Here is a 25646-nt window from a genome sequence, read left to right as displayed (position 1 = left end):
GTGGGCAGGGCCCGTGCCAGGGGAGGACAGGGTGCCTGCTCTCCCTTGGGCAGTGGAGATGTGGGACCTTGTAGAATAAATCTCAAAGGCACATGGTGCCCATGGCATGAAACCATAATTGGGTGTTGCCCCCTGAGTGTCTGGCTGGGTCCTGTTTCTTATGGCATTTGTGGGGAGGTTTTGGTTCCTGCCCTCTTTCAGGCCAAGTGTCATTTTCTAGGAGGGTGGCCGAGGCCCCAGTGAGGAGAAGGACTGGTCTGAGGTTAGTCAGTGATTTGCAGGCTGAGCCAGGACTACTGGGAAGGGGGGTGTTATGGCCTTGATTTATGTACCCCCCCCCCCAGGCTAGGGGTTAAGATGATACTAGTGGTCACTGGAGTAACACTGGGTACCATGTTACTCAGACTCTGGGCTAAGTTCTTCCCATACTTTGGCTCACTTCATCCTCTCAACATCCCTGTGAAGCAAAGTTTACTGTTGCCATTTTACAGATAGAAAAACTGAGGTACAGAGAAGTTAGATAATTTGCTGAAGGACACACAGCTACTAAATGATAGAAAAAGGACTGATATTAGACGACTGGCCTCCAACACACAAAATCCTGACTGGATGCCAGGGTAAAGCTTGGGGACATGGTCTCAAAGGACCTGCACATCCTGACCTGGGGAACGCAGATCATGTAGTCCAGGCAGGCCTCTAACTTGTAAGTGCTGGGATTATAGTGTGTACCACCCCTCCCAGTTTCCCTCATTTTTTTTTTTTGTAATGGATGTGTCACGGAGTTAAATGGATAGAGCCTTCAGGGCGGTATCTGGCACTTACCTAAGCAATCTGAGGTTGTTTGAGATTCTGTCACTCTTAGCTGGGGACTCCCAGTGGACAAAGTGAGTGGCTTTGGCACCCTCACAACCATGCCAGGAGGTTAGAGCTTTTACCCACAAGGTTGGAGGAATAGAAGCCAAGGCTCAGGGAGTCTCTGCTCCTGAGCTTAGTAGAGGGAAGTGGATACTGTTTGTTCCACCAGGGCTTAGCTGCTTGGGAGCAGAGGAAGTGACTCCCTCCTTCCTGGGGCAGGCTATGTGCAAGGCCCTGCTCACCAGCCTCTTCCATACCTAAGAGGCAAGTCCTCTCCTCAGTGCCTCCAGGGTGAACCCCACTCTAATGCACTCCAGATGCAGGACAGAGAAGAGTTCAGGAGACCTGAGCCTTGGCCCACCTACTCAGGAACTGGCATGTAATCTCAGGTACCTCACTTTCCTTTTATGCCTCTGTTTTTCCATCTGAAAAGTCATGATAATTTACATCCCACCTTTGGAGTCAAAAGACCTGAGTGCAAATCTTGATTCCACTACTCATTTGGAGTGGCCCCGAGCAACTTCACTTTTCTTTGTTTCTGTGTCTTTGTAAGAAGAGGCTAACGGTAGAATGTGATAATAGGATGTTAATAAGGAAAATAAGGGCAGAAGACAGGAATTAGCATGACCCTAGCTATCTGTTTTTAAAGTCTGGGTATGTACGTGAAGGTGTCAGCATCTGCTTTTTCAAAAACACAAACATTCCCAGTAGTACTCTGGGCTATGCATCATGGGTAATTTTTTCTTTCTTCTGAATATGACTATTGTAGTTTTCCCATACTGAATGTGTCTCTTACAATCAGAAATTAAAAATCAAAGGCATGAATAATAATGGCCTCACTCCCCAGGGTTGTCTGAGGATCACTGTGGCCTCTGTGAGCAAAGCTGGGTGGCTGGGAGCAGAAGGACCCATTGCCTTTCAGGGCCCACAATGAAGACACAATCTCATTGTAGAAGCTCAACCAAAGGGAAGCTTGAAGAGGATAAAAGCATGTTACTTAGCTTTTGGTTGCTATGACAAAATACCTGAGATGAACAATTAAGGGACAAAGGATTATTCTGGCTTATTTTTAGCCCATGGAAAGCTGGTTCTGCTTCTTTTGGGCCTGTGGTGAGGCAGAACAAGCTGCTGACATCATGGTGGCCAGGGAGCAGAGAGAGAGAGATTGAAGAAGGAGCCGAGGACAAGATATAACCTTCAAAGCCATACTCACAGTGATCAACGTCCTCTAACCAGGTGCCATCTCCTAGTTTCCACCACCTCCCAATACTATGAATGCATCGATAGATTAATCCATTGATTACATCACAGCCTCCATGGCCTAGTCACCTCTCAATGATTGGATCCACCAGCTAGGAACCAAGCCTTCAACACACAAGCTTTTTGGGGACACATCATATTCAAACCATAACTGGTAACTGGAAGTAAAAGACCTAGCTTCTAAAGCTAGCCCCACTCCCTATCTTGGGCAAGGCACCTGGCCTATCTGGCCTTAGTTTCCCAGTCTGTAAAAAGGGACTAAAGGGTACTTGCCTCACTGGGAGGTTGTGAATACCCAATGAAACAATGGCTTTGCCTGTGACTTGACTCCCTAACTCTTGACCCAGAAATGAGCTTCTAGGTCTTTGATACATTTAACATAGGGATTCACTGGAAAATAAATAATCTGATGTTTGAAATCGTCGATCCTGTTGTTAATAGGTCAAGGGAATGCCAGCAAGTACACTAGGGAAGCAGCTCTGCATTTGATACTTTCCGTGCTCTAGTCTGTTCTGCCTTTCTTCCCCTCCATCCACCCAGACCCTGTCTGCAGCCAAGACTGCTTTCATCTTCAAGGCCACTCTCCTCCCTACCCTCATCCTCTGCACTTCAAAGTTTTTCAGGATAAGTTTAAAGGTCATGTCTTTCACTTAGCCTCCCCTGCCTCACCCAGTCAATCCTGGGCTTTCTCTGAGGTTCTACCTTCACTCATAACCATCAACTACTGAGCCCCTTTCACCTACCAAACTAGGAGATCTCAGGGGGCAGGGTGCCCCTTACCATCTCCCCTCAGGGAGCACAGACAATGATACACGCAGGTGTCAAGAACGCTTCACAGAAAGAATGAGTGTCTCTTACACTGTGTGAAGAGAGCCTGTACCTCTTCCCATTGGAAATGAGCAGTAAAGGTATGGAGTGCCATCGTCCCTAGTGGTTTAGTGGCTCATCTGACAATCCCTCTTTAGCTTGACACTCAGTGAGCAAGGATGAAGATGTGAGGCAGAACCTCCTGGACTTGCTGGGGGTTCTGTGAAGGGGAAGCAAACTGGTCTCTACGACTGACAAGCTGTCAGAAGCAGGAACAAGCAAAAGAAACCCTCCTAGACCATCTGTAACCTGGCCTGTGTGGAAGACGCCATTGTGCTCATGAAACCACTAGTGTTCCATTATCATGGTTGGGCCTCTTAAAAACCCTGTGAGCTGGGTGGCCAGGGAGAGACTTCCTGGTCTTTAAGTAAAGAGGCTGAGGCAAGAAGGGACACCAGGCAAGCCTTATTTTCTGATCTCTTGGGCCCACTGTGCCATGTTTCTTCTTCACTTCCTTTGACCTTCCCAAATACTGGACTAAGGGAAACAGGCATGCTACTGACCCATTTTATAGATGAAAACCCGAACTTTTGAAGACTGAAGCAAATCAAAGCCTTGTCAAGTCAAGAAGAGTAAGCCATCAGGAAGACCGGAAGGGACAGGGGTCAGGTCCTATTGCCGTAAATGGCAGCAGGAGTCACAGGGTCCCTGGGAAGCTGGGTAAGGCTCCCTAAAGGGAATGGTGTATGGTGCTTCCATGGTGAGAAGACAGCATGGGCCATCAACCAGCCATGACAGGAAACTGCAATGACTGGGGTCTCTCTCTCTCTCTCCAGTCTCTCCTATGCAGCCTCACCTTGAGAGTCGTGGAGCCCAGTATGGAAGGCAAGCCTGGGGAGTCTCCCCATTAGAAAAGAGGAGACTTAAGTCAAGAGGGGATGTTCCTGCCAGCACAGTGGCCTCTGATGCCACCTGCAAAACTGTGGAACCACTTTGAACATAGCAATGTTTTTTTTTCATTGTATCAACACCACACACTTAAAGAAAACTTCAAAAGCAATTTTTAAAAAAGTAGTTTCTTTGGGTTTATATACATTTACAAGGTTAGCCTTTGCCTGGTCAGACCTGGTCTCAAGGTCTGACCTTGAGAAAATTGAATACCTTGGTTAATTAGGTGACATTGGATTCTGGAGAGAGCCAAGGGTGAGGCATCAAGGCATGTTCACGTTCTTTCTGACTGCTCCTGGGATCTCACTGTGACCTGGTTTCACCAGTAAAGGTGAGGCTTAGCTGGTGGAGGCCGGGGTGCTGAGTCCATGTGTGCTTCTGGGAAGCTGGGCTGCCAGGTCCAGGTAGCAGGCGCCTGTGGACTACTGAGCACATCTGGTGGTGGTTGAGGACCTGGAGAGCACCAGGCTCCTGAATATTTCTAGGAGCCCCTGTGGATCTAGGCCTCACCTGGGCCAGGAGGCTGTAATAAACATTAAAGGTCTTTGAATCTAACTCCCAACTTGACACCTTTCCCCCAGTGTAGCTCTCTGGATCTACCTCTTTACCTCTAGCAATGGGGAACTTGTCCAGACCTGGACAGGCCAAATTAACATTGGCCCTGCCCCTTACGGCCCCCTGGTCTGGATCTGAGTCTGAGCAGAGAGAGAGCATGTATGTTTCCCATTCTCCATGGGCTGCGCAGAGATCCTCCAGTCTGTAAGGCTTCTCTGCTCAGGCCCTGCAGCTCTGGCTCAGGGTCCATGCCTCGGGCCATGTCCAGCCTCTCCTCAGTGTGACCGAAGCTGACTTTGACATTCAGGGCTGAGAGGTACCCTGGCCTCCCAGTGTGGTGTGGTCTGTATGGAAGGAAGCAATTCTGCTGCGTCCTTTGGGACCCTCTGCCTTTGTGGGCAGCCCAAGGTCCCAGCATCCTGACGGCAGCCACAGTCAACCTGACATTCCAGTCCATGCTGTGTTCCAGAGCTGTGGGTGCCAAGGCGGGCTGTCAGTCACCTTGCTAAGTCCCCAGTCTGAGCTGGCCCTCCCTCAGGAGCCCAATCTGCCTAAGTGCTGGTGTCCACAATACACTTGAGGAACATTGTATCGTCCTTCACGTAGGCATGCTTGGGTGACTGCAGTCTGACGAGGGGGAAGAAGAGTGGGCAGCCACTGGCCACGTTGGTTTCAGTCTGAGGCCGCTGGAAGGAGGCTGAGCTCAGGTCAGGCCGGAAGGCATCAATGGCATGCTCACGGTTGTTCTGGTCGAGCAGCATGAAAGTAACCTGCAGAACAGAAGCAGGTGGCGATCAGGCCCTGAGTGGCAATGCCAAGGCTTGGAGGCCTGGTGTGTGGGGTCAGAGGGCTCCATGTTTACTGCCTGTGTGGCCCTTTGACCCTTAGCTCAGACCAACTGGGAGTCAGAGGACCACAAGGACCATAAGGGAGTAAGGCAGGATTCAGGGAACAGAAGCACCAGGTATCCTGCCAGGCTTCAGGGCTGTCCTTTGATTAGGATTAGCTGTCTCATCCAGCAAAAGGGTGACGGGAATCATGATGTCACAGTCAAGTTCAACTAGCCATTGGTGGCTCAAGGTGTGACTGAGCACTGACAAGAAGGCTGGATGCAGGAACCCAAATGAACCTCTGGTTTGAAATTTTTGACTCATCATCTCCATTTGGAACCTCCTGGGTCCAGGCAGAGAGGCTGTCAATCAAAGCCCGGAGACATTCATCGGTATGAATGGATACATATGGAGTGGATATATACCCACAAGAAGCTGTTATCTAAATGTGACATCAGCCCTCTTCTCCAGCACATGTCCCACCCAAACACACGTCAGGAAGTGGAACTGCTTCCCATCACCTGCTGAAGCCATTTGTAAACTTGACTGCACATTGGAATCCCCAGGGGAGGCCTAAAAATCCCCACATTCAGAATTTAGTGTTTACTAGGGTCAGGTCCCATTCACTAGTGTTTTAAAAAATGCCCCACCACTTTTGGGAACCACTGCCTATTGACTCATACCCAGACCTACCTAGCTTGCCCACTCCAACTATTTCCCAACCCAACTGAGTCTGTGGTCTTGGTGTCTCCCCTTACTCAGTGATCTGGTCACCTGCAGGAAATTCCTATGGGTCCCCCACCAGCTCACCTTTAAAAATTTTTAATAGGGCTGGGAATGTAGATTGGTTGATGTGGCATTTGCTAAGTACAAATGAAGCATGAGTTCATTCCTCAGTATTTCAAACATTTAAAAAAAAATCACAATAAAATCTGGGGGCTCAAGCCTGAAATCCTGGCTACTTGGGAGGAGGATGACAGGAAGGATGGCAGTTTGTGGCCACCCCAGGCAAAAAAATTTGTGAGGTCCAATCTCACCCAATGACTGGTGTGGTAGTATGCACCTATCATCCCAGCTATGCAGGGAAGCCAAATAGGACTGTGGTCCAGGTCAGCCTGGGGAATAAAATGAGACCCTATCTCAAAAGCAAAATGAAAATAAACAAAAACAATGCAGAAGGGTTGGTCGAGTGGCTCAAGTGGTAGAGTGCCTGCCTAGCAAGCCAAAGGGACTAAGTTCAACTCCTGCCAAAACTTTTGGGAGTGCTGGGGATTGAACCCAAGGGCCTTGCACAAGCACTCTACCACGTGAGCTGTGCCTTCAGCCCTTTTGTTTTTATTTTGTTTTTGAGACAGTCTCACTACTTTTATTCTTTTTTTTTTGCCGAGACTGGCCTTGAATCTTTGGTAGTCTGCCTATTCCTCCCTCCCTTGCTCCTATCCCTGGGAAACCACTGATCTTTTCAGTCTCCATAATTGTCCTTTTCCAGAATGTTATGCAGTATAGCTGGCTTTTCAGAGTAATATGCACTTAGTAACATGCACATACAGATCCTCCATGTCTTTTTCTTTTTGGTGATATTGGGGTTTGAACTCAGGGCCACTTGATTGCTAGACAAGTGCTCTACCACTTGAGTCACATGCCCAGTCCTTTTTGCTTATAGTTTGTTTTTCAGATAGGATTTTATAATTCTGCCCAAGCCAGCCTCAGACTGTGGCAATCCTCCTTACCTCCACCTCCCGAGTAGCCTGGATTACAGGCACCTGCCACCACACCCAGTCCACCTCCATGTCTTTTCATGACTTGACAGTGTACTTTTTTTTAAGCACTGAATAATATTTCATTGTTTGCACATACCATAGTTTATCTACTCACCTACTTAAAGGCCATCTTGGTTGTTTCCAGGTTTTGGCAATTATAAATAAAGGTGCTATAAAGATCTGTGTGCAGGTTTTGTGTAGATGTAAGTTTTTAACTCCTTTGAGTAAATACCAAAGAGTGAGACTGATTGCTGGTTCATATGGTAGGAGCAGGTTTAGTTTTGTACAAAGTTGTCAAATTATCTTTCAAAGAGTCAAAGAGGCTGCACCACTTAACACTTCCCCTGGCAGTGAGCGAGAGGTCCTTCTGCCCTACAGCCTCGAAGCACGTGGTGATGGTGGGCTGACTTCATAGCCCCTCCTCTGGGCAGGTCTCCTTATTCACTCCATCTTCTGACTTTTTTTCTATGCCCTTTGTTTTACCCTCTTCATTTTAGTTCCTGGACTCCAGGGGCTGGAGGGAGCCTTGGCTACTAGATCTGAAATCAGCTTCTTGTTTTATGAAAGGAAGCTAGCAACACAGAGAGTACAGGGGACTTGCCTAGCTCACAGTTAAACCAGGACTAGGACTCAGGTTCTCATGCTCCCTCTCCACCCCATCATTACTCCCAGGCTCATACCTTGTTCCGGAAAGGCCACTGCAGCAGGGCATCATACTCCCCTCTCATGATCACGATGAAGAGGGACAGATGGGTCCTCTTGCCCATGCCATCTCCATTCAGGTACAGCCGCAGACACAACTTGTAGCCATACTTGGCAGTGTAGAAAGCTGAAAGGTGGAGTCAGAGCCAGCGTCAGCCCAGCATAGAGGAAGCTGGGCAGTGCTGGACTTTGCAGATGAGGAGACGTAGCAGTCAGGCTTGCCAAGGTCAGTGGCTCAAAACAAGGAAAGCTGGGTTTGGAGGCCAGCCTTTCCAAGAGAGAGCCAAGGACAGATGTGCTCTCAGAGGTAACCTAGTCCACTGGTTGTAAGTGGCATTTAGGTCGCAGATGGCAGGCCCCATGCTGAGTTTCTGAGTCAGCAGTGCTGGGTAAGGGTGGAGAGTTTGCCTGCTTAACAAGTTCACAGGGGACAATAATGCTGCTGGCCCTGGGGACCACAATTTGAGAATCAACTTTCTAACCAACCTACAGTTTACAGTTTGGAAACTGAGACCAATAAAGGGAAGTGTTGGCCACCGTTACAGTGTGCTCAGTCAGAGCCAGGGTTAGAGACCAGGCCTCACAGCTCCAAGACTGGTTTTTTCTGCTGCCCTAGGCCATAGTTGGGTCCTCCCAGAGGCTGGGGTGGGGGTAGTTTCCAACTCTGCCAGTCACCTTGAGCAGAGGCCCCAGAGGGGTGAGTCATCCTTGCTGACTAAGCACAGGAGACCATGGGGCTCACTCCCTGGGCAGCTGAAATGGCCATCCCACCCCAGCATGGGTTCTGGCAGTTGTCACCTACTGGTGGTACGTCCCTGGGTGGAGATGAGATGTAAAGCATGGGCAGGAAAAGGTGGAGGAGGGTCAGGCTGTCAAGTCTGACTCATCTCTGCCCACTGTGTGTTGGCAGAACAGGAAGCCACAGTACTGCTTGCTTTTCCCCTCTTTGGAAAGAAACGAGGAGGACAGATCTGCAGGCAGGACATGAGGCCACCCAAGAAGAGGACTGTCCCCACGAGGGGACAGCTGAGGGAACCCAGCGCTGCTCTGGGATGAGGGCAGATCCTGCCCATCACGGTCAACCCATCTGTCTGTTGGTCTTGGATATTCCAGAAGGGCCAAAGAGCACAGAGGAGCTGAAGCTCGGGCAGGTGCAGAGCTTCTGCTTCATCCCTGCCTATTCACTTGACACATGGGAATGACGCCAGGGAGCACACAGGCCTGACTCCCAGCTCCACAGTGGGCTTCTGTGCAACCTTGGATAGGGACTCAGCTTTCCTGGGCCTCAGTTTATTCATCTATAAAATGATGTCAAGACAACAGGCACTTGATGAGGCTCTGAGACATCTCATCCAGTGGCGTGGTGGAGTTTAAATAGAGCCACGGCCATACACATATATGAGTTTTGTTATAGAATCAGGTATCAATTAGTTAAGAAAAACATTTACCATGTAACACTTTATGCTAGTCATCATGCCCAGCCTAGGGGCCCAGAAATGAGTAAGAACTGCCCAATTTACACAACAGTCATTTGTGAGCTGCCCACAATCGCACACAGTCGTACAGGTGCGTCTGACTCAGTTCTCTACTTGACTTAATGCAGACCACTGGCTCCCTCAGGGCGGGGTACCATGGTATTGCCTATGGAAATCCCCATGGGCAATCCCTCTCATTTACACAAGCTTTGGCTCACAGGCTTTTTCTTGTCCATGTGGTCGCCACATGAAGTGGAAAACGATTTTTATTTCTATTTGTCAAGTGAGACTGACCTACTGGGATGAGAAATGGATTATTCAAGCAACATAGCCCACTGCTGTGTGTGACTGAGATCCACAGGTCAGAGCACCATTTGTGCCCTGGCCCTATGGGCCCAGCATCTGGCCAAAGTAGGTGGCCCACTGGCCTAAATGGACTTGGCACAGTGTCCCAGAATCCACTCTTTTCACTGTTTGTTTCCTGGACCATGTGGGGCCTGCCTCCCTGACCTGGTCTCTGTGCCCATGAGGTGTTACCTGGGGAGAAAAGGCTGATGGTCCTGCCACAAGCTGACTCATGGCAGCGCCTGGTGACATTGGTGATCTTCCACAGAAAGGTGCCATCAAAGGAGGCCTCCTCCATGAGACGCAGGCTCTGCTCCAGCTTGCCCAGGGCCTGGTCTTTCTGGGACAATGTCTGCTGCAACTCCACCACCTGTGGGGAAGCCGGCTAGTGGGTGAGGTGGGGATGGCGGGGTACAGGGATAGATCTGCCCTGATACACTTTCCTGACCATGTTCACTCAGTGCATACATTTGCATTCACACAGCTGCTTCCTGCTTGGAATTCTTTTTTCTTTCTTGTCTAGTGGCCAACTCCATCAGGAACCCTGCTCCTATGGCCCTTCCTATGCAAGTCTTTAGCCACGGCACGAGTTCAGCTGGTCTATCTCACTTCTGTTCTTATGCAGCCCTTACGTGGTTTGATGAGGTATGTTTTTCTGCCTTTCCTACCAGATAGTTTCCCCATATTGGCTAGGCCCATGTTCATCGGTTCTCTGCACAGATGCAGAGACAGTTAGGGAGAAGGCTGGATGCTACTTTGGGGACAGGACAGGACAAAGCTGGCCATGAGGGCAAATGTCCCTCTCACGCTCACCCTCTGTTCCAAGCTCTGGATGTGCTCACGGTCCAGCTGGCTCTGGTGGATGGAGGCAGCCAGGGCCAGGTGAGAGGCCTCCACCTCCTTGTTGAGGACGGCGACAATGTTCTCAAACACACGCAGCTTCTCCTCCAGCTCGGCCAGCAGCTTCTCTTTCATGAAGTGTTTCAGGGCTTGCTCCTCCTGGGTCTCAGAACAGGGGGCCTGGTAGCAGTCCACCTCCAGGTCCCCCGGTACCTCCACAGCTGCCTGCAGCTGCAGGTCTGACAGGTTCCGTTCCAAGGCTGTGGGCCCAGACCCTGGGCTGGAACCCTGCTGGGCCTTCCACTGTGTAATGAACCCCAACAGCAGGTTGAGGTGGGAGGTCTGGGAAGTGGCTGAATGCTCCTGTATGGACTGTGGGCTCCCCTGCTGAGAGAGGGGGATCTTCAGGAAAAAGCCAGGCTGAGAGAGGACTCAGGACCAGTATGGAGCCCTGTCACTGAAGGCCACAAAGGAAAGTCTGACGCATGCCCCCAGCCCATGGGAAGTGGCTTTCTGCACAGTGGGGGGGATTCAGGAGGACCCTGGCATCAGACAGACCTACAGGGAACACATGCATCCAGTGCTCTAATGGAAGAATCCCACCCTACTTTTGAGTGTAATGATGATTCAGGACCATGGAGAGAGGCAGGGGATCACTTCTGTGATGTCATACCAAGGCAGGTGAGACATGAAGAAGAACTTCCTGAATACTATGATGACTGAAGAGTGGGATTTGAGTTTGATGTTATGGGAAAATGCTGGAGGGTTAGAGGGAGACCTCAGAGGTCAGAGACCTCCTTTCTCACACACAGATGCTTACCTTGAAGGAGCAGCCAACACCTGCAAAGGGGCATGCAGCACCAGTCTCAGCCATCTTGGGGTGAACCTGGAAATAATAAGCACATCACTGGATGTGATAGGGATCCCTGTGGCTGCCCCAGGACTCTCTGCAAAGCACCCGGATCTGCCAGGGCAGAAACTAGGATGGCACGTGACACTGCATATTCTGTTCCCTTAGCCTGGCCCTTTTATGACCATCCTTCAAAACAGGACCAAGGCCCCTGCTGTCATCCTGAGCAGCACTGCTCTCTGTCCTGTCCAGACACATTCCACACAGCTCCACAATTGTCACACTCTCTTTGCCTGCTCCCACTGGTCTGGGGAGGCAAACTACAGAACAGATACTTCACTGAAAGAGATATTGGAATGACAAACCTATTAGAAGGTGATCAACATCGCTAATCATTAGAGAAATGTAAATTATAGCTACAGTGAAATGCCACTCTCCATGTGATAGAACAGCTTGGTGATATCAAGTATTTGTGAGGACATACAGCACTGAGAACTCGCATTTGTCACTGGTGGGGGCGAAAAGTGGTACAGACACTTTGAAAAAGTCTATGGCAGTATCTTAGAAAGTTAAACCATACTTCTAAAAGGATGGTTATTCTTATAAAGTTGCCCTACGACCCACACATTCCATTCCTAAGAGTTTATCCAAGAGAAATTAAAACCCATGTCCACACAGGGATGTGTATGCAACTGTTCACAGCAGTTTTATTTATAACAGCCCTAGATCAGAAGCCAGCCAGAAATGGATAAGCAAATTGCCATACAGCCACACGACAGAACACTGCTCAGTAATCAAATTGAATTAAATACGAATACACATGGTAACATGGATGAACCTCAAAACATTACACTAAAGATTACATACACCATGATTCCATTCTTAAGATATTCTAGAAGAGGCAAAGCGATAGCCAACCCCTTAATGACACGAAGTCGATCAGCAGTTTCCTGGGGCTGGGGGTGGGAGGGGGCTTGCTTTGTAGGAACACACACACACGTTTCCTGGGGCAGAAACGTGTGCCATCTCACCGTAGTGGTCACCATGGAATGACCAGGACTCACCAAACTGTACATTTAAAATGAGTGAACTGTATTGCACGTAAATAATAACTTGATTTTATGGGAGTTTTGCTTTTTTTTTTTTTAAGAATAATCTGGTGAGAAGTGAAATGGGATTTGGATGAAAGGAGAGAGAAGGACAGAGGTCTTTTGGGCTAGGTATATACAAAGCCACATGAGTTTTCCTCTCTAAAAGTAAAATAAACAGAGGGCTATGGCTCTAATGAGTACAGTTCATTTGGGACACAGAGCCCCACCCTGCAAAGACCCACCTGGCCTTGCCCCATTGTCTTGAGTGCAGGGACATGTTGTTCCCAAGAAAGAATAGAAAACAGATGTTTCACCATGGAGTGGGGTAGGATGATTTGGGAGTGGGTGGGCAGAGGGTGGCCTTGGCAGGGAGGCACACTGCCTTTGGGAGGTCTTTGGTGAAGAAGTCTCTCCTACCAGGTTCCCTCGATGACATGTGGCACAAGGCAGGTCTGAGGCCACATGTAGACCCAGAACCTGGGCAGACAGACATGGGAACCTCTCAGACCTTATAGATCTTACACATCCAAGAGGAGGTGTGTTTCCTTTTGGGAGCAGCTTTCTTGGTGTGTGAGTAATGCTGGGGGGGCGGGGAGGGAATGACATATGGATGTCCAGCTCATCCTTACTGTGATGTGTGCCCAGGTGGGCTGTCACAAGCTTCAACTTCCCTGTCTTATCATCAGTCACTCACTCTTTAGGGTATAGGGGTTGTGACTATGGGCTCTGGAATCAGCCTGTCAGGTGGGCAGTCTGTTGCTAGCATATCATGTAGTAGCTGGGTGGACCTGGGAGACTCATTAACTCCCCTATGTCTTAGTTTCCCTATCTGCAAAATGGTATCCACTTTTAGAGTTAGTGTGAGGATTAAATGAGATAATACACATAAATGCTAGTATTAGTTACCTATTGTGGCTGTAACAAAATACCATGAACTTACTGGCTTAACACAATATAAATTTATTATCTCATAGTTCTGGAGCAGCACTGTGCTCCCTCCGGAGGCTGCCGGGGAGCCTCTGTTTTTCCAGCTTCCAGGGGCTGTCTGCATTCCTTGGCTTGGTGTCCCTTCCTTCACACTGAAAGCCTGTGTATAATATCCTCCAACTTCTTGCTGACTCTCTTGTCTCCTTGTGATTGCACTGTGTTTGCTTAGGTAGTCCAAATCTCCTCATCTCACGATCCTTCATTTGATCACATCTGCAGACTCTTTTTGCCACAATTATGGGCTGAGCAGTCCTCCCCCAACCAGTATCTCAAATGTGGAAACAGAGCCTTTAAGGAGCTCATTAGGGGTAGGCCCTAATCTGACATGACTAGTGTCCTTATAGGAAGGAGACCACATGAAGACACTGGGAAATGATGGCCATATGTAAGCAAAAAAAAAAAAAAAAAGAGGACTTGGAAGAAAACAGCCCTGCCAACACCTTGCCTCGGACTTAGTTTCCAGAACTGTGAGGGAACACAGGCTATGGAACTTAGTTATGGCAGCCAGCAAATGATTATGTCCATGTGAGGTCATGTACTCACAGGTGCTAGGGATTAGGATGTGGACATCTCTGGGGAACATGTTTCTACCTGGCAGCATTCAATCAATGTTAGCCAGTAGTGGCAGTTTTACTATTCTTAGCATTATTCCTGTGGATTAAGCACTACCCTTGCCTCCTCCAATAGCTGCCATATGCATTTGTCTCATTTAATCCCCAAACCTCAAACTTTTAACAACTAATTCTATAAAAGTCCATTTTCCTATTGGACTTACTCAGGACTGCCCTGAGTGTGTAAGTCCTTAAAACATCTTCCAATTAGAGGACTAGAGCATCTCTGCATGTGATTTCATAGGATCTCTGCAATATCTTTGTAGCAGGCATGGTAGGATTAGCTTTGCCTTGATGCAGACAGAAAATGAGCGAATGACACACCCAAGGTCATACCAAGCTTTTGAGCTGAGCCTGGGTCTTTTTGCCCATTGGGCCGTGTGGGCAGGGCATGCTGCTTCCTCTGCACTGGGTGGGCTCTAATCTATTAGATCCGCAGAGCACTCTGAGGAGGAGCAAGGCTCCAAGGTCCCGCTTCCCTTGTGGAGGAGGGGAAGCCAGAGCTCAGATGATCAGGGGCTTGCAGGATGGCACAGGGCCAGGCAAGGCAAAGCCCAGGAGCCTGGAGTCTACCTACAGGGTGGTTCTTCCCCACCACGGAGTCCCCACATTGATCAAGGGGTGGCTCCCCCATAGGCAGGGGACTGCAGGGACAGAGAGGGATCAGGTTTGGGTCGCAGAAGAATAGGGAATTTATCCCATGTGAACCCGGTGTACACCAGGTGCCACAAGGCCCCCTGAGTGAATGACCTCCTTGCTTACAAATTGCTAAAAAATAAAGGGAAAAGTGAAATTTCCTATGAGGAGGAAACAGAGAAAGGGTAAACCGAATTCCTCCTATGAGGAGGAAACAGAGAAAGGACAACCGAATGCTTGTCCTTCTGCCTGCATCTGTGGGGTCTCTGTGGTGTTCCCAGCCACACTGGCCACCCAGGCTCTCTATGACCCTTTGTGATGGGGCTGCAGAGGGTCCTGGTGGGGGTCCCCACGGATGTGGGTTGAGAGGTGCCAGGAACATGTGGGGTACCCCTGAGCAGAACCGAGAGGGTCTACATGTGCCAGGACTGCCCACCTGCTGCACTGGGCAGAGACCTGCTGAGGTTCTGGGTGCCCGGGGGAAGGGGGGGGTCTGCTTCTGTGAGGGCATCAGCTGGTGCTGAGGGGTAGTACTCTACAGTTTGAGGGACACATGGTCAGTCCGTCACTGCCCACCAGATCCTGCCATCCTCTAACTGGGCAAGTTACCTCAATACTGACCTCTGCTTAGCCCAACTTCCACCTCCTCCAAGAAGCCCTGACTGATTCTTCTGGTTGAAAATTGCCTTGCTTATTCCTGTTTTCCATAGCCTTTGGTGGATTCTGGCATTATGGCAGACTGTGTTAGGTAAACATGCATAAAACGTTTGGCAGGTGATTCCAAATAAAGGAAATGCTACCAGCACAGGATGTAGAAATCCAGCTTTGCCTCCCACTTGCTATGAAATTTGGGTTCAGGCACCAAAGCCTCTTTTCCCCTGGGCTTTGATATATTATATTACGTATCAGTAAAATAAGGACACCCCTCCCTACAGGATCTACTGACTTGATGAGATTATAGATGTGAACTGTCAAGTTCAGAAGTATAAGGGTTTGGGATTCCTTTCCAGGTATCGTAGTTCAAAGAACACACTTTTTAAATGGGAGCACATTTGCCCCAGATGCATAGAATGGGGACAGATGCAAGAGGCATGTGGCTCGTGTCTTCCCATAGTTCAGGTAAACCCTGGATCAGAGGGCTGACTTGCCTTTTGTGGCCTCCAAAGCAGCCAGACTTCAGCTCAGTGCAAATAAAGAAGAAAAGAGTCAGATGCTGGTGGCTCAAGCCTGTAATCCTAGCTACTTGGGAGGCTGAGATGAGATGGATCATGGTTTGAGGCCAGCTGGGGCAAATAGCCTGTGAGACCCCATCTCCCAAATAAACCAGAGCAAAATGGACTAGAGTTGGGGCTCAAGTGGTAGAGAGCCTGCTTTGCAAGCGCTAAGCCCTGAGTTCAAACCCCAGTCCCAGCCCCAGCCCCCCAAAAATAAAAATAAAGCAATGGCTGTGATAATCAGTGGCCACCCAATGTGGGCACAGTTGTTTCATGGAGTCACGAGCTCTCTGGCTTTGGGAGGACGTAAAGCTCGTGGCAGTAACCCAGTACAGGATGATAACAGGACTAGATGGCCTAAAGTCCTATCATGTTTGGATTCTAGAAAAAGTTGCGATGTGATTGTGAGCCACTAGCAGGAGATGCTTCCGACCTTCTCCAATGGGCCTCAGAGGGAAGACGGTGAGAGAAACAATCCCATTTGTAGGGTCTCTGCAAACAGAGCTGAATGTTTGTCCCCTACTTCACGGTCACTTCTTCAGAAAGATCATCCTAGGCAAGAACCAAACCTCTAACTAGGTCAACATTAATTCTCCAATATCTAATTCTTACATTATGTAACCAGTCAGTGGTTCTGGGCCCTTCTTAGGGAGATAATAATCTGATGAAGTCAGAGGATGAGGACAAACTGATAAGCAGATGGCATGGAAAATGTTTGCAAAATGGGTGCCTTTGGGTTGAGCTCAGCTGCTGTCCAGCCTAGCCCTTCTTCCCTGCCTCCTTTCCTGGTTCCTTGAGATGTACAGACAGACTTAGGAATTACCACACACTGACTTAGAATCAGCTGTTTTCCTTTGGTCAAAAGTCCCCCAAAGTTCCCAGGGACGGAGGCCAGAGAGTCCCTGGTGTTTCCACTGTGTGGCTTTGTGAAGGTGATCAGATCACTGACTCATCCCCAGCTCCTTTGTGCTGGGGGAACATTGATAACTGCACTGGTAGGGAAGCCAGCAGGGAGGGGAGGACTGGCACCTCTCAGAGGCCTTCCTGCACCAAAGAGGCCTCTGGCCCAAATGTGGACAGCATTCCTCCTACCCTGTAGCCTGCTAGGAACTGCCTATAATTCCACCATGAAAGCCTCTTCATTTGGGTTAAGGCAGGTAGTTTCAAACTGTGGTCTGCAGGGCCCAGGAGTCCCCAGAGTCCCTCTGGGGCTGGGGCAGGAGAAAGAAATTGGGTTACTAAGAGTAGGGGGCTCTAGGCTCCCCTTCCATTAAAGCACTACTACTTATATTAGATTTTATCTTGACAAAGATGAAAAAAATTAAAGCCATTTGAGTAAGAGATATTAAACATATCTAAACTGTGTTATCTAACATTTATAAATTATTCCACATTAATTTTGCTAAGAGAAAAGCAGTAGGACCTCAGAAAGCATGTAGCCCACCATGTGCTATGGGGCACAGTGGCCCGTAGTTAGGGGTCTGCTCCCATGTTGTAGCTAGTCCACTGAGACAGCCAAACAGGGATGCTCAGGGAATTCCTCCACAGATCAGTGCATCATGTTAACCATACTATAGAGGGCGAGGTTCTGGAAAAATACACTTGATCCTTATTATTCTGCTGAGAAAAGGAAAGGGAAGCCCCCTCCAACAGGAGGGGCAGGAAATTCCCCCCAAACTTTCTGAATGACAGGGACCAGTGTAGAGAAGTGTAGGCAGTGTACAGATGTGTAGGCAGGAGATTTGCCTGCCCCTGGTTCATCAGGTGGGAGAACCACCCTGGCAGCTGATGCCCTAGAACCTGGACATCCTGGAAAGGCCTTGCAGAACCAACTTAATGTCCTTATTTTACAAAGGGAGAAACAGGGTCTTGGATTTGCCTCTAGTCAGGCAGTGAATTATACAACATAGTCCCTGGACACCAGGCTCCAGATCCATGGGATACTGTTTGTTGCAAAAGAGGAGGTTTGGTTGAAAGAAGCTGGGCATCTGTCGCACAATGGGGGCAGTGATCATGCCAAGCAGTGAGACCCTAGCCACTGAGGAGTTTCAGCAGTGGGTCTTGGACGGGTTTGATTTTGTATGGTGATTCCTACATGTTTGGATTTGTGGACCCATGCAAATTCTGCTTGATTTTTTAAATTTGGGGTGATTAACATAAAGATTACCATCTTTTTATTTTACCCAGTAAGACCTTTACTAACTCTATCATCCACTATGACGTCATTTCATTTATACAAAGACATATATAGGTAGGACATAATTTCAGAGGAAAGGTTAGTTCTGTAAAAGGAAACAATTTAGCATTATAAAAATTCACTATAGCTTTTGCATTTTTATCATTTTGTCATAATTAGTGAGCTATGGGACCCTCTGGGCTGGACAGGCGAGGGTCCTTCTAGCTTGGGCAGGCCAGAGTTGTAAACTGTGGTGCCAGATAATGTCTCTTTGGTACCTCACACTTCCAATGTGTCTCTTACTCCTAGAAGCACAGCTTAACAGAGCCCAAGAGGTGAGATGATGATGCCTTTTCCTTCGTAGGAACTGGCTGACTGGTTTTTAGTAATGGGCCAGAGAGTAAATATTTGGGGTTTTGAAGTCTGTCGCAAGTACTCAACTCTGTCCTTGGTAGGAGAAAACTGCCATAGATAATATATAAGTGAGTAGGAGTGGCTGTGTAACAATACAACTTTATTTATGGACACAAAAGTTTGCGTTTTATATAATTTCCATGTGGCCCCAAATACTATTTTTAAAAAAATTTTTCAACCACTTAAAAATATAAAAACCATTCTTAGCTTGTAAGCTGTACAAAAACAGGTGGTAGGCTGATTTTGCTCATAAACTGGTTGTGAACTCCTGATATTGATGGTGACTCTCACCCTAAATCTATCACAAGCCAGCCAGGTGGCTCTGGGCAATTTGCTTAACCACTGAGAATGTCACTCTCCTCCCTGCTCATAAAAGTGAATTCTGTCCAAGCTCAAGACAAAGGAGGAACATGTCTGCTAGGGGCCAGTTGGCAGCTGCCTACCTGGCCTCCCCCGGACAAATCAGGAAAGTGACCAAATGCTCTTCCCAGGCTGTGCCAACATACCTTCTCCTGAGTCAGAAGGCTTCCTGGGATTATAGGTTGTAGGTCGTTCCCTCTGCATTTGGGACAGAGCTGATCCTTGCAGTTCCTGGGGAAATATGAGCAAATCCCCCTAGTGAAGCACTACAACTCCCTATCACCAGGCACTTTCCTGACAGCACCTAAAGCCCAGACGTGGCCTAGAGTGGCAGATCATTGATACTAATGATCACACAGGTTTACAACCCAAGAGCCCCCATTCCCGAGCCCTAAAAAAATCCCTGGGCATCCACTGTTTTCCTGCAGTTTGCAGTGAGCCTCTTTGGTAGCCAAACCTGACCTGAACTGGTCCCTCATCCCACCTCCTGTGGAAACCTATGCTTCACTGCACAGACATTAAAGTGCTTGACTACAGGGCACTTCCCCAGTCCTGGCTCGAAGGATCACACTGTATACTGACTTGTTTTTCTCAAACCTGAAAAAGTTCTGAATTCTAAAACACATCCCCAAGGGCTCAGGCAAGGACTGTGGATGTGTAATTAAATTTACTCTTCTTAATTCTTAATTTTGGTACTTACAGACGATAATGTATAGAAGGGACCTCAGGGACCATGTGGCCTGGACATGGCTACGTGGCTATGGGATTCTGAGCAGGTACTATATGGGTACCTGTGGGTTTTTTTTTTATTATTATTTTTAATTTAATTTGATTTTTTTTTTTTTTTTTTACAAAACTTTCAAGTGATTCTGACTCACAGTGAGTACTGCTAGCCTAGTCCATTTTCCAGGTGAGGAAAATGAGGCCCTGGGGGCCTGTAGATGGACCAAGATAGAGTGAGACAAGAGCAGGACAGGGTATGAGCTCTTTCATCCTCTGGTTGGCTCCTTCCCTCCTCTGCCAGATTTTTAAGGAATGGAGAAGGAAGCCCAAAGAACCATCCCAAAAGCCTGAGATAAGCTCAGAACATCAGCTTGATGGGAAAGCAGTCAAGCTGTGCCCCTCCACCCCCACCTGGCCTTTCCACTGCCACGACCTCCCACCTTTCCCTGCACCCTCCTTCTGTCATCTCCTTTGAACTTCTCACTTGCCTGATTCAGTTTTCCCACATTTGTAAGCTGTAAAGCCCCAAACAAAAGGTCATACTGATGGGTCACAGCCTTTTAAGGGGATCTTTGCCAGGAAACTGACTTGAGCAAGTTGACTTAATCTCTCTCAGTGCCCTCATCTAGAAAACAGGATGATAATAGTACGCACTCTCCAGGCTGTTCTCAGAACACAGCAGGTGCCTAATAGTTGCTTAAGGCAGGATGCTTATGTTATTATTGATGTCACACATTTCTGGGTTATTTATCTTTTAACCATAAATATATGCATAAATATGCATATGCCTGCATCCTGTCCTCTTTAACTGCTCCCAGCAAAGGAATGCAATATATTTGCATGAGTTTATTTACCAAGAGGATTTATATTCATTACTATAAAAACTTTTTTGAATATTATTGATTGGCCCTTGTAACAGCTCTGTGAGGGAGAAAATAGCTGTATGGACAAGAAAGCTGAGCCTTTACACCTGGCCACACAGGAAATGAAATAGCAAGGGAGGGCCTCCGGGCTCTGCCTGAGCAGCTGATGGAGGCTGTGGGGCTGATGTCTGTCTTTCTGTGGCTACTTCTGCCAGAGGGGCAGTGTCAGGGAGAAAAGGGTGTGGAAACTGAGTTTTAGAGAGTGAAGTCACCTGCCCAAAGTCACCCGCTCCTCTTGTCCCTGCCTCCTGTCGGGGGTCCCTCCCTGGCATCTTCTTCCTCCACCCTCCACCCTTCTGGGCTCCTCACCTCAAGTTCTCAGAGAGGCAGGCTGTGCAGCAGAGGACCCTGGGCTCTGACGGGTCCTGGCAGACGGTAGGGGGGAGTCCAAAGGGAAACTCATTCTCATCGGGGGCTGGGCGGGGACTGCTGGCTGAGCTGGAGGCCATCTGTGTCCCAGGCTGGCCAGCGACTGTGTAAGCTACTCCAGGGTGGAGGATCAGCCCCGTGGAGTCTGTGGGGGGAGAGGAGAGGTGGGTCCTGGCCTGGGCCACTCTGGTGAGCAGGAGTCTCTGGTGGCTTTATCTTCTCCTCCCTGTCTTGTGTGGTTCAACGTCACAGCTGAGTCACAGCAGGGATAGGGCAGGAATTACCCTTTGTGGTAAAAAAAATCCCCTGGATGGTGACTGAAGGCTTTAGGGGTGTCCAGTCAGTTTTCAGAGTGAAAAAGAGAAAGAGAGCAAGTCAGACAAAGAGAGCTGTGTCACGTGTCATGGAGTTTTGACAGCCACAGAGTTCCCCAGTAAGAGAACCACAGGGCAGGTTGCCACTGGCTTCCTCCTCCTCCCTGGGGACTGTCTTGTCCCTCAGGCCTTTGAACAGCACAGAATTCTCAGGGGGAAATGCTCACTGTCCTGGTGGAAATCCCCAGGGTCCTGGAGGCAAGTCCAAAAATTCAAGTTCTAGGTCCTTTAGTTCTGTCCTGTCCAGAGTGTGTGGGGGACTTCAGGGAACAGTCATTTTCTCATAGTGGGTTCCATTTGTTTCAGTAGTACCTCATCTGTTAAAAAAAAAAAAAGTTGCAACAGATGGTCTCTGGGCTCTACAATTCTGGTTGCCTATGACTGAGGCAACCAGAGGCAGCAGGAAGGCCTCTGGTGACCTCAACCTGTCTGTGGCATTCTATAACAGCACATCAGTGCAAACAGAGCCCTCGCCTCCTTTGAAGTTCAAGACTTGGGACCTCAGACTCCACAAGGCACTCTTGCCACAGCCCCACTAGGGAAGTCATAGATGGCTACATGCTCGGCTTGGGTGCCACCACTTCCCTGTCCTGAGGAGAACAAAGCACTAAACAAATCCAAGATCACGGGGAGTTGCTCTCAGCAGCCAAGTGGGATGTAGATCCACATTTGCAGGAAACGTGAATTGTGGGAATGATGGTTCTGGCCAGTCTACCATGTGCTGGGCAGCGTTTTTCTTTCCTGTCCTTACAACAACCTGCCAGGAATTCTTCTGTAGCTACTTATAGGTCAGGGAAGCTAAGTGTGTGTGCTGAAGTCGCGGAGCTTCTCGTGCTGGTGTGGCAGTCAAAGCAGAGCTATGGGTCTACAGGTTCTGTGTTCTTTCTCCATAGAAGAGATGAAAGCAAGGCAGCTTGGTGGAGCTTTGGAGACTGGGGTGGGGGTCAGAGCATCCAGCCTGTCTCATCAATCAAATGGAAAAGACGACCCCTATGCACCTTTTGATTCCATTGGGCTGCTACAGGGGCTATGCAAACGTGCACAGTGTTTTCATGTCGTGGATTTGGAAGTGAGACAGGTATGAGTTGGGATCCTGGCTCCAATACTTACTATCTGTGGGTCCTGGGACAGGGTTTTTCACATCTCTGAACCTCAGTTTCTGCATCTGTAAAATGGGATAATACTTATTTCACCCAACTGCTGTGACTACCAATTGAGATAGTAGGATAAAATGTGGCATGGTTCATGGCCCAAGTGACATGCTGGGAAGACACTTCACTCAGATGATGGCCACAGCCTGTCTGGTCCTCAAAACCAGGGAAGAGGATTAAAATGACGAATTACACTTACAGAGTGTTTTCACATCGATCAAGTGAGCCTGCCAGGTTGGACGTGGTCATTTGATCCTAGATAATTCCAACTGCCCACTTTCCATGGTACCATGGCTGCCAGGAGCTGCTGGAAAAGAAGTCACTCACCGCATCCTATGACTGCACAGTAAGTCAGCACTTCCACCCTCACCTGAGCCCTCTGGGCCTCTCAGCCAAACCACCTTCACGAGCCCTATTTCAAGAGAAATATGCCCTTTGATGCACACCCCAACCTGCAAACTCATGCACCCACCTGTTCCCTCCTTCCCTGGGTTTGGGATAGAAGAGGCACCCAAACCTCAACTCCCCATACAGCTTCTGGGCCCTTTTCTCTCCAGTCCTTTTTTTTCTCCCCTCAGTTTTCACTGACTCCCCTTCCACCTACTCCTTTCCATCAACATCAAAATATCCCCTAGGTTCCTCTAGTAATGCACACGAAAAACAATGGGTGCTACTTTTTAGTGCTATGTTAAGTACTTTCACAGGCTCGGCTCATCTAAGTTTCACACCACCCTTCCAAGGCAGATTCCCACCACCACCCCCATCTTAAAGCTGAGGAAACTGAGGCACAGGGAGATCTCACAGCTGGTGGGCCAGGGAGGCCTGATCCGGGGCTCTGGGCTCTAAACACACACGCTTTAAAATGCTCCATCCTTCCCCAAACTCTTCTCTTCACTGAGCAGTAAACGTGTGAAAAAGATTGTCTACATGGCTGCTTCTATGTCTTGGGAATCATCTCCCAAGATTGCAGAGGTCTAAGTTGCCAACAGTTTCCTTCCTTCCTTCCTTCCTTCCTTCCTTCCTCCGTCCCTCCCTCCCTCCCTCCCTCCTTCCTTCCTTCCTTCCTCCCTTCCCTCCTTCCTTCCTTCCCTCCTTCCTCCCTCCTTCCCTCCTTCCTCCCTCCCTCCCTCCTTCCTTCCTTCCTCCTCCCTCCCTCCCTCCTTCCTTCCTTCCTCCCTTCCCTCCTTCCTTCCTTCCTCCCTCCTTCCCTCCTTCCTTCCTCCGTCCCTCCCTCCCTCCCTCCTTCCTTCCTTCCTTCCTCCCTCCCTTCCTTCCCTCCTTCCTTCCTTCCTCCCTCCTTCCTTCCTCCGTCCCTCCCTCCTTCCTTCCTTCCTTCCTTCCTCCCTCCCTCCTTCCCTCCTTCCTTCCGCTGTCCCTCCCTCCCTCCCTCCTTCCTTCCTTTCCTCCCTTCCTTCCTTCCCTCCCTCCTTCCTTCCTTTCCTTCGTTCCTCCCTCCCGTCCTCCTTCCTCCCTTCCTTCCTTCCCTCCCTCCTTCCTTCCTTCCTCCGTCCGTCCCTCCCTCCTTCCTTCCCTCCTTCCTTCCTTCCCTCCTTCCCTCCTTCCTTCTTTCCTTCCTTCCTTCCCTTCCTTCCCTCCTTCCTTCCTTCCCTTCCTCCCTCCCTCCTTCCCTCCCTCCTTCCTTCCTTCTTTCCTTCCTTCCCTTCCTCCCTCCTTCCCTCCCTCCTTCCCTCCTTCCTTCCTTCTTTCCTTCCTTCCTTCCTTCCTTCCCTCCTTCCTTCCTTCCCTTCCTCCCTCCCTCCTTCCTTCCTTTCCTTCCCTCCTTCCTTCCTTCCCTCCTTCCTTCCTTCCCTTCCTCCCTCCCTCCCTCCTTCCCTCCCTCCTTCCTTCCCTCCTTCCTTCCTTCCTTCCCTCCCTCCCTCCCTCCCTCCTTCCTTCCTTCCCTCCTTCCTTCCTTCCTCCTTCCTTCCTTCCTTCCCTCCCTCCCTCCTTCCTTCCTTCCCTCCTTCCTTCCTTCCCTCCTTCCTTCCTTCCTTCCTTCCCTTCCTCCCTCCCTCCTTCCCTCCTTCCTTCCTTCCCTCCTTCCTTCCTTCCTTCCCTCCTTCCTTCCTTCCTTCCCTTCCTCCCTCCCTCCTTCCCTCCTTCCTTCCTTTCCTTCCCTCCTTCCTTCCTTCCTTCCCTCCTTCCTTCCTTCCCTCCCTCCTTCCTTCCTTCCTTCCCTCCTTCCTTCCTTCCTTCCCTCCTTCCTTCCTTCCCTCCCTCCTTCCTTCCTTCCTTCCCTCCTTCCTTCCTTCCTTCCCTCCTTCCTTCCTTCTTTCCTTCCTCCCTCCCTCCCTCCCTCCCTCCTTCCTTCCTTCCTTCCTTCCTTCCCTTCCTCCCTCCCTCCTTCCTTCCTTCCTTCCTCCGTCCCTCCCTCCCCCCCGTTCTTTTTAAAAATACTTAGTTATTTTATTTTGAGACAGGGTTTCAAATATAGCTCAGGCTTATCTGGAACTCTATAGTCCAGTCTGATGGAACTCAAGATCTTCCTACCTCAGACCCCTAGTGCTGGATTACATGTGTGAGCCACCATGCCCGCCCAGCTCTGTCCCAGTTTCTATCTTGTCAGTCCTCTGACCTCTCCTGGCCCTTCCACGAGAATCCCTTCCTTCCCTGTCTTCCTCCTCTGAGGATGCGGTTCTGGCTGCTCCCTGTCGGCTTCCTCCACCCCTTTCTTCTCCACCTGGAACCTCCCAGGGTACCACCACCGTGGCTCCGCCCACCGGGGGCCGCGCCTGCGGAGTCTGCGCCGCTGCGCCGCATCTTCCCCGCCCCCAGCGCCCCACTCCCGGGGGAAGTCTGTGTGGGCCGCGCCCGCGGCGGGGTTGGGCCCTGGGCTTGGCATCCCCTCTCGCCCCGCGAGCCCTCAGCGCAGCCCCCTGCAGCCCGACTCCGTGGTACCGGGTTGTGGCTCCCCGCCGCGCCCGTGCGCCCCCCAGGACCACGGCCACATGTCCCGCGCGCAGGGCGCAGCCGCCCGCACTGTTCCGGTGAAGGAGCGGGGGTGCCGGGGAGCAGGAAGGGCGGGGCCGGGCGCTCTGTAGCCGCGGATCCCGGGCCCGGGCGGGGTCTTGCGGGTGGGGGCTGAGCCGGGGGGCGGGGCGGGAGAGGTCCCGAGGCTGGCAGGGGGTGCGGGGCCACCAACCTCGGCGCCACCGCCGCCGCCTCCGCGCAGCCCGGCGGGAGCTTCTGGTGGACGGGGAGGACGCAGCCCGGCTGATGAATGCCATGGAACGCAGGGCAGGGCCGCGCGGATCCCCGCAGTCTGGCGGGCTCCCGAGGCCGCCCCGGGTACGGGGCGAGCGTTCCCCTCCTGGGGAAACCGAGGCCTGGTAGCACCACGCTTCCAGCCCTCTCCGCTCACCTCATTCCCGACGCCTAATGCAGCGCCTG

General features: G+C 50.0%; 1 protein-coding gene across 12 annotated transcripts; it reads right to left on the bottom strand.

Moving 5' to 3' along the window:
* Positions 1-3974: 3974 nt before the first annotated feature.
* On the bottom strand, positions 3975-25272 carry Traf1 (TNF receptor associated factor 1). 12 transcript variants are annotated; one of them, XM_074051127.1, is made up of 11 exons: positions 25155-25270; positions 22456-22668; positions 22216-22270; positions 21273-21422; positions 20672-21055; positions 18863-18947; positions 11198-11263; positions 10351-10764; positions 9730-9907; positions 7696-7844; positions 3975-5195 (listed from the first exon to the last, which is right to left on the bottom strand). In XM_074051127.1, the coding sequence occupies exons 5-11, from the start codon at positions 20809-20811 to the stop codon at positions 4977-4979; spliced, it is 1251 nt and encodes a 416-aa protein (XP_073907228.1). In that variant the 5' UTR covers positions 20812-21055; positions 21273-21422; positions 22216-22270; positions 22456-22668; positions 25155-25270; the 3' UTR covers positions 3975-4976. The 12 variants fall into 12 exon arrangements, with proteins under 12 accessions (XP_073907228.1, XP_073907231.1, XP_073907222.1 ...); XM_074051130.1 differs by having other exon boundaries at positions 20672-20876; XM_074051121.1 differs by lacking the exon at positions 21273-21422 and having other exon boundaries at positions 20672-20876; positions 22456-22560; positions 25155-25272.
* Positions 25273-25646: the final 374 nt, after the last annotated feature.

This window comes from Castor canadensis, chromosome 13 (assembly GCF_047511655.1).
Source record: "Castor canadensis chromosome 13, mCasCan1.hap1v2, whole genome shotgun sequence".
NCBI classification, from domain to species: domain Eukaryota; kingdom Metazoa; phylum Chordata; class Mammalia; order Rodentia; family Castoridae; genus Castor; species Castor canadensis.
Note: the sequence above shows the minus strand (reverse complement) of the source record. Positions and strands in the feature narration are given on the sequence as shown.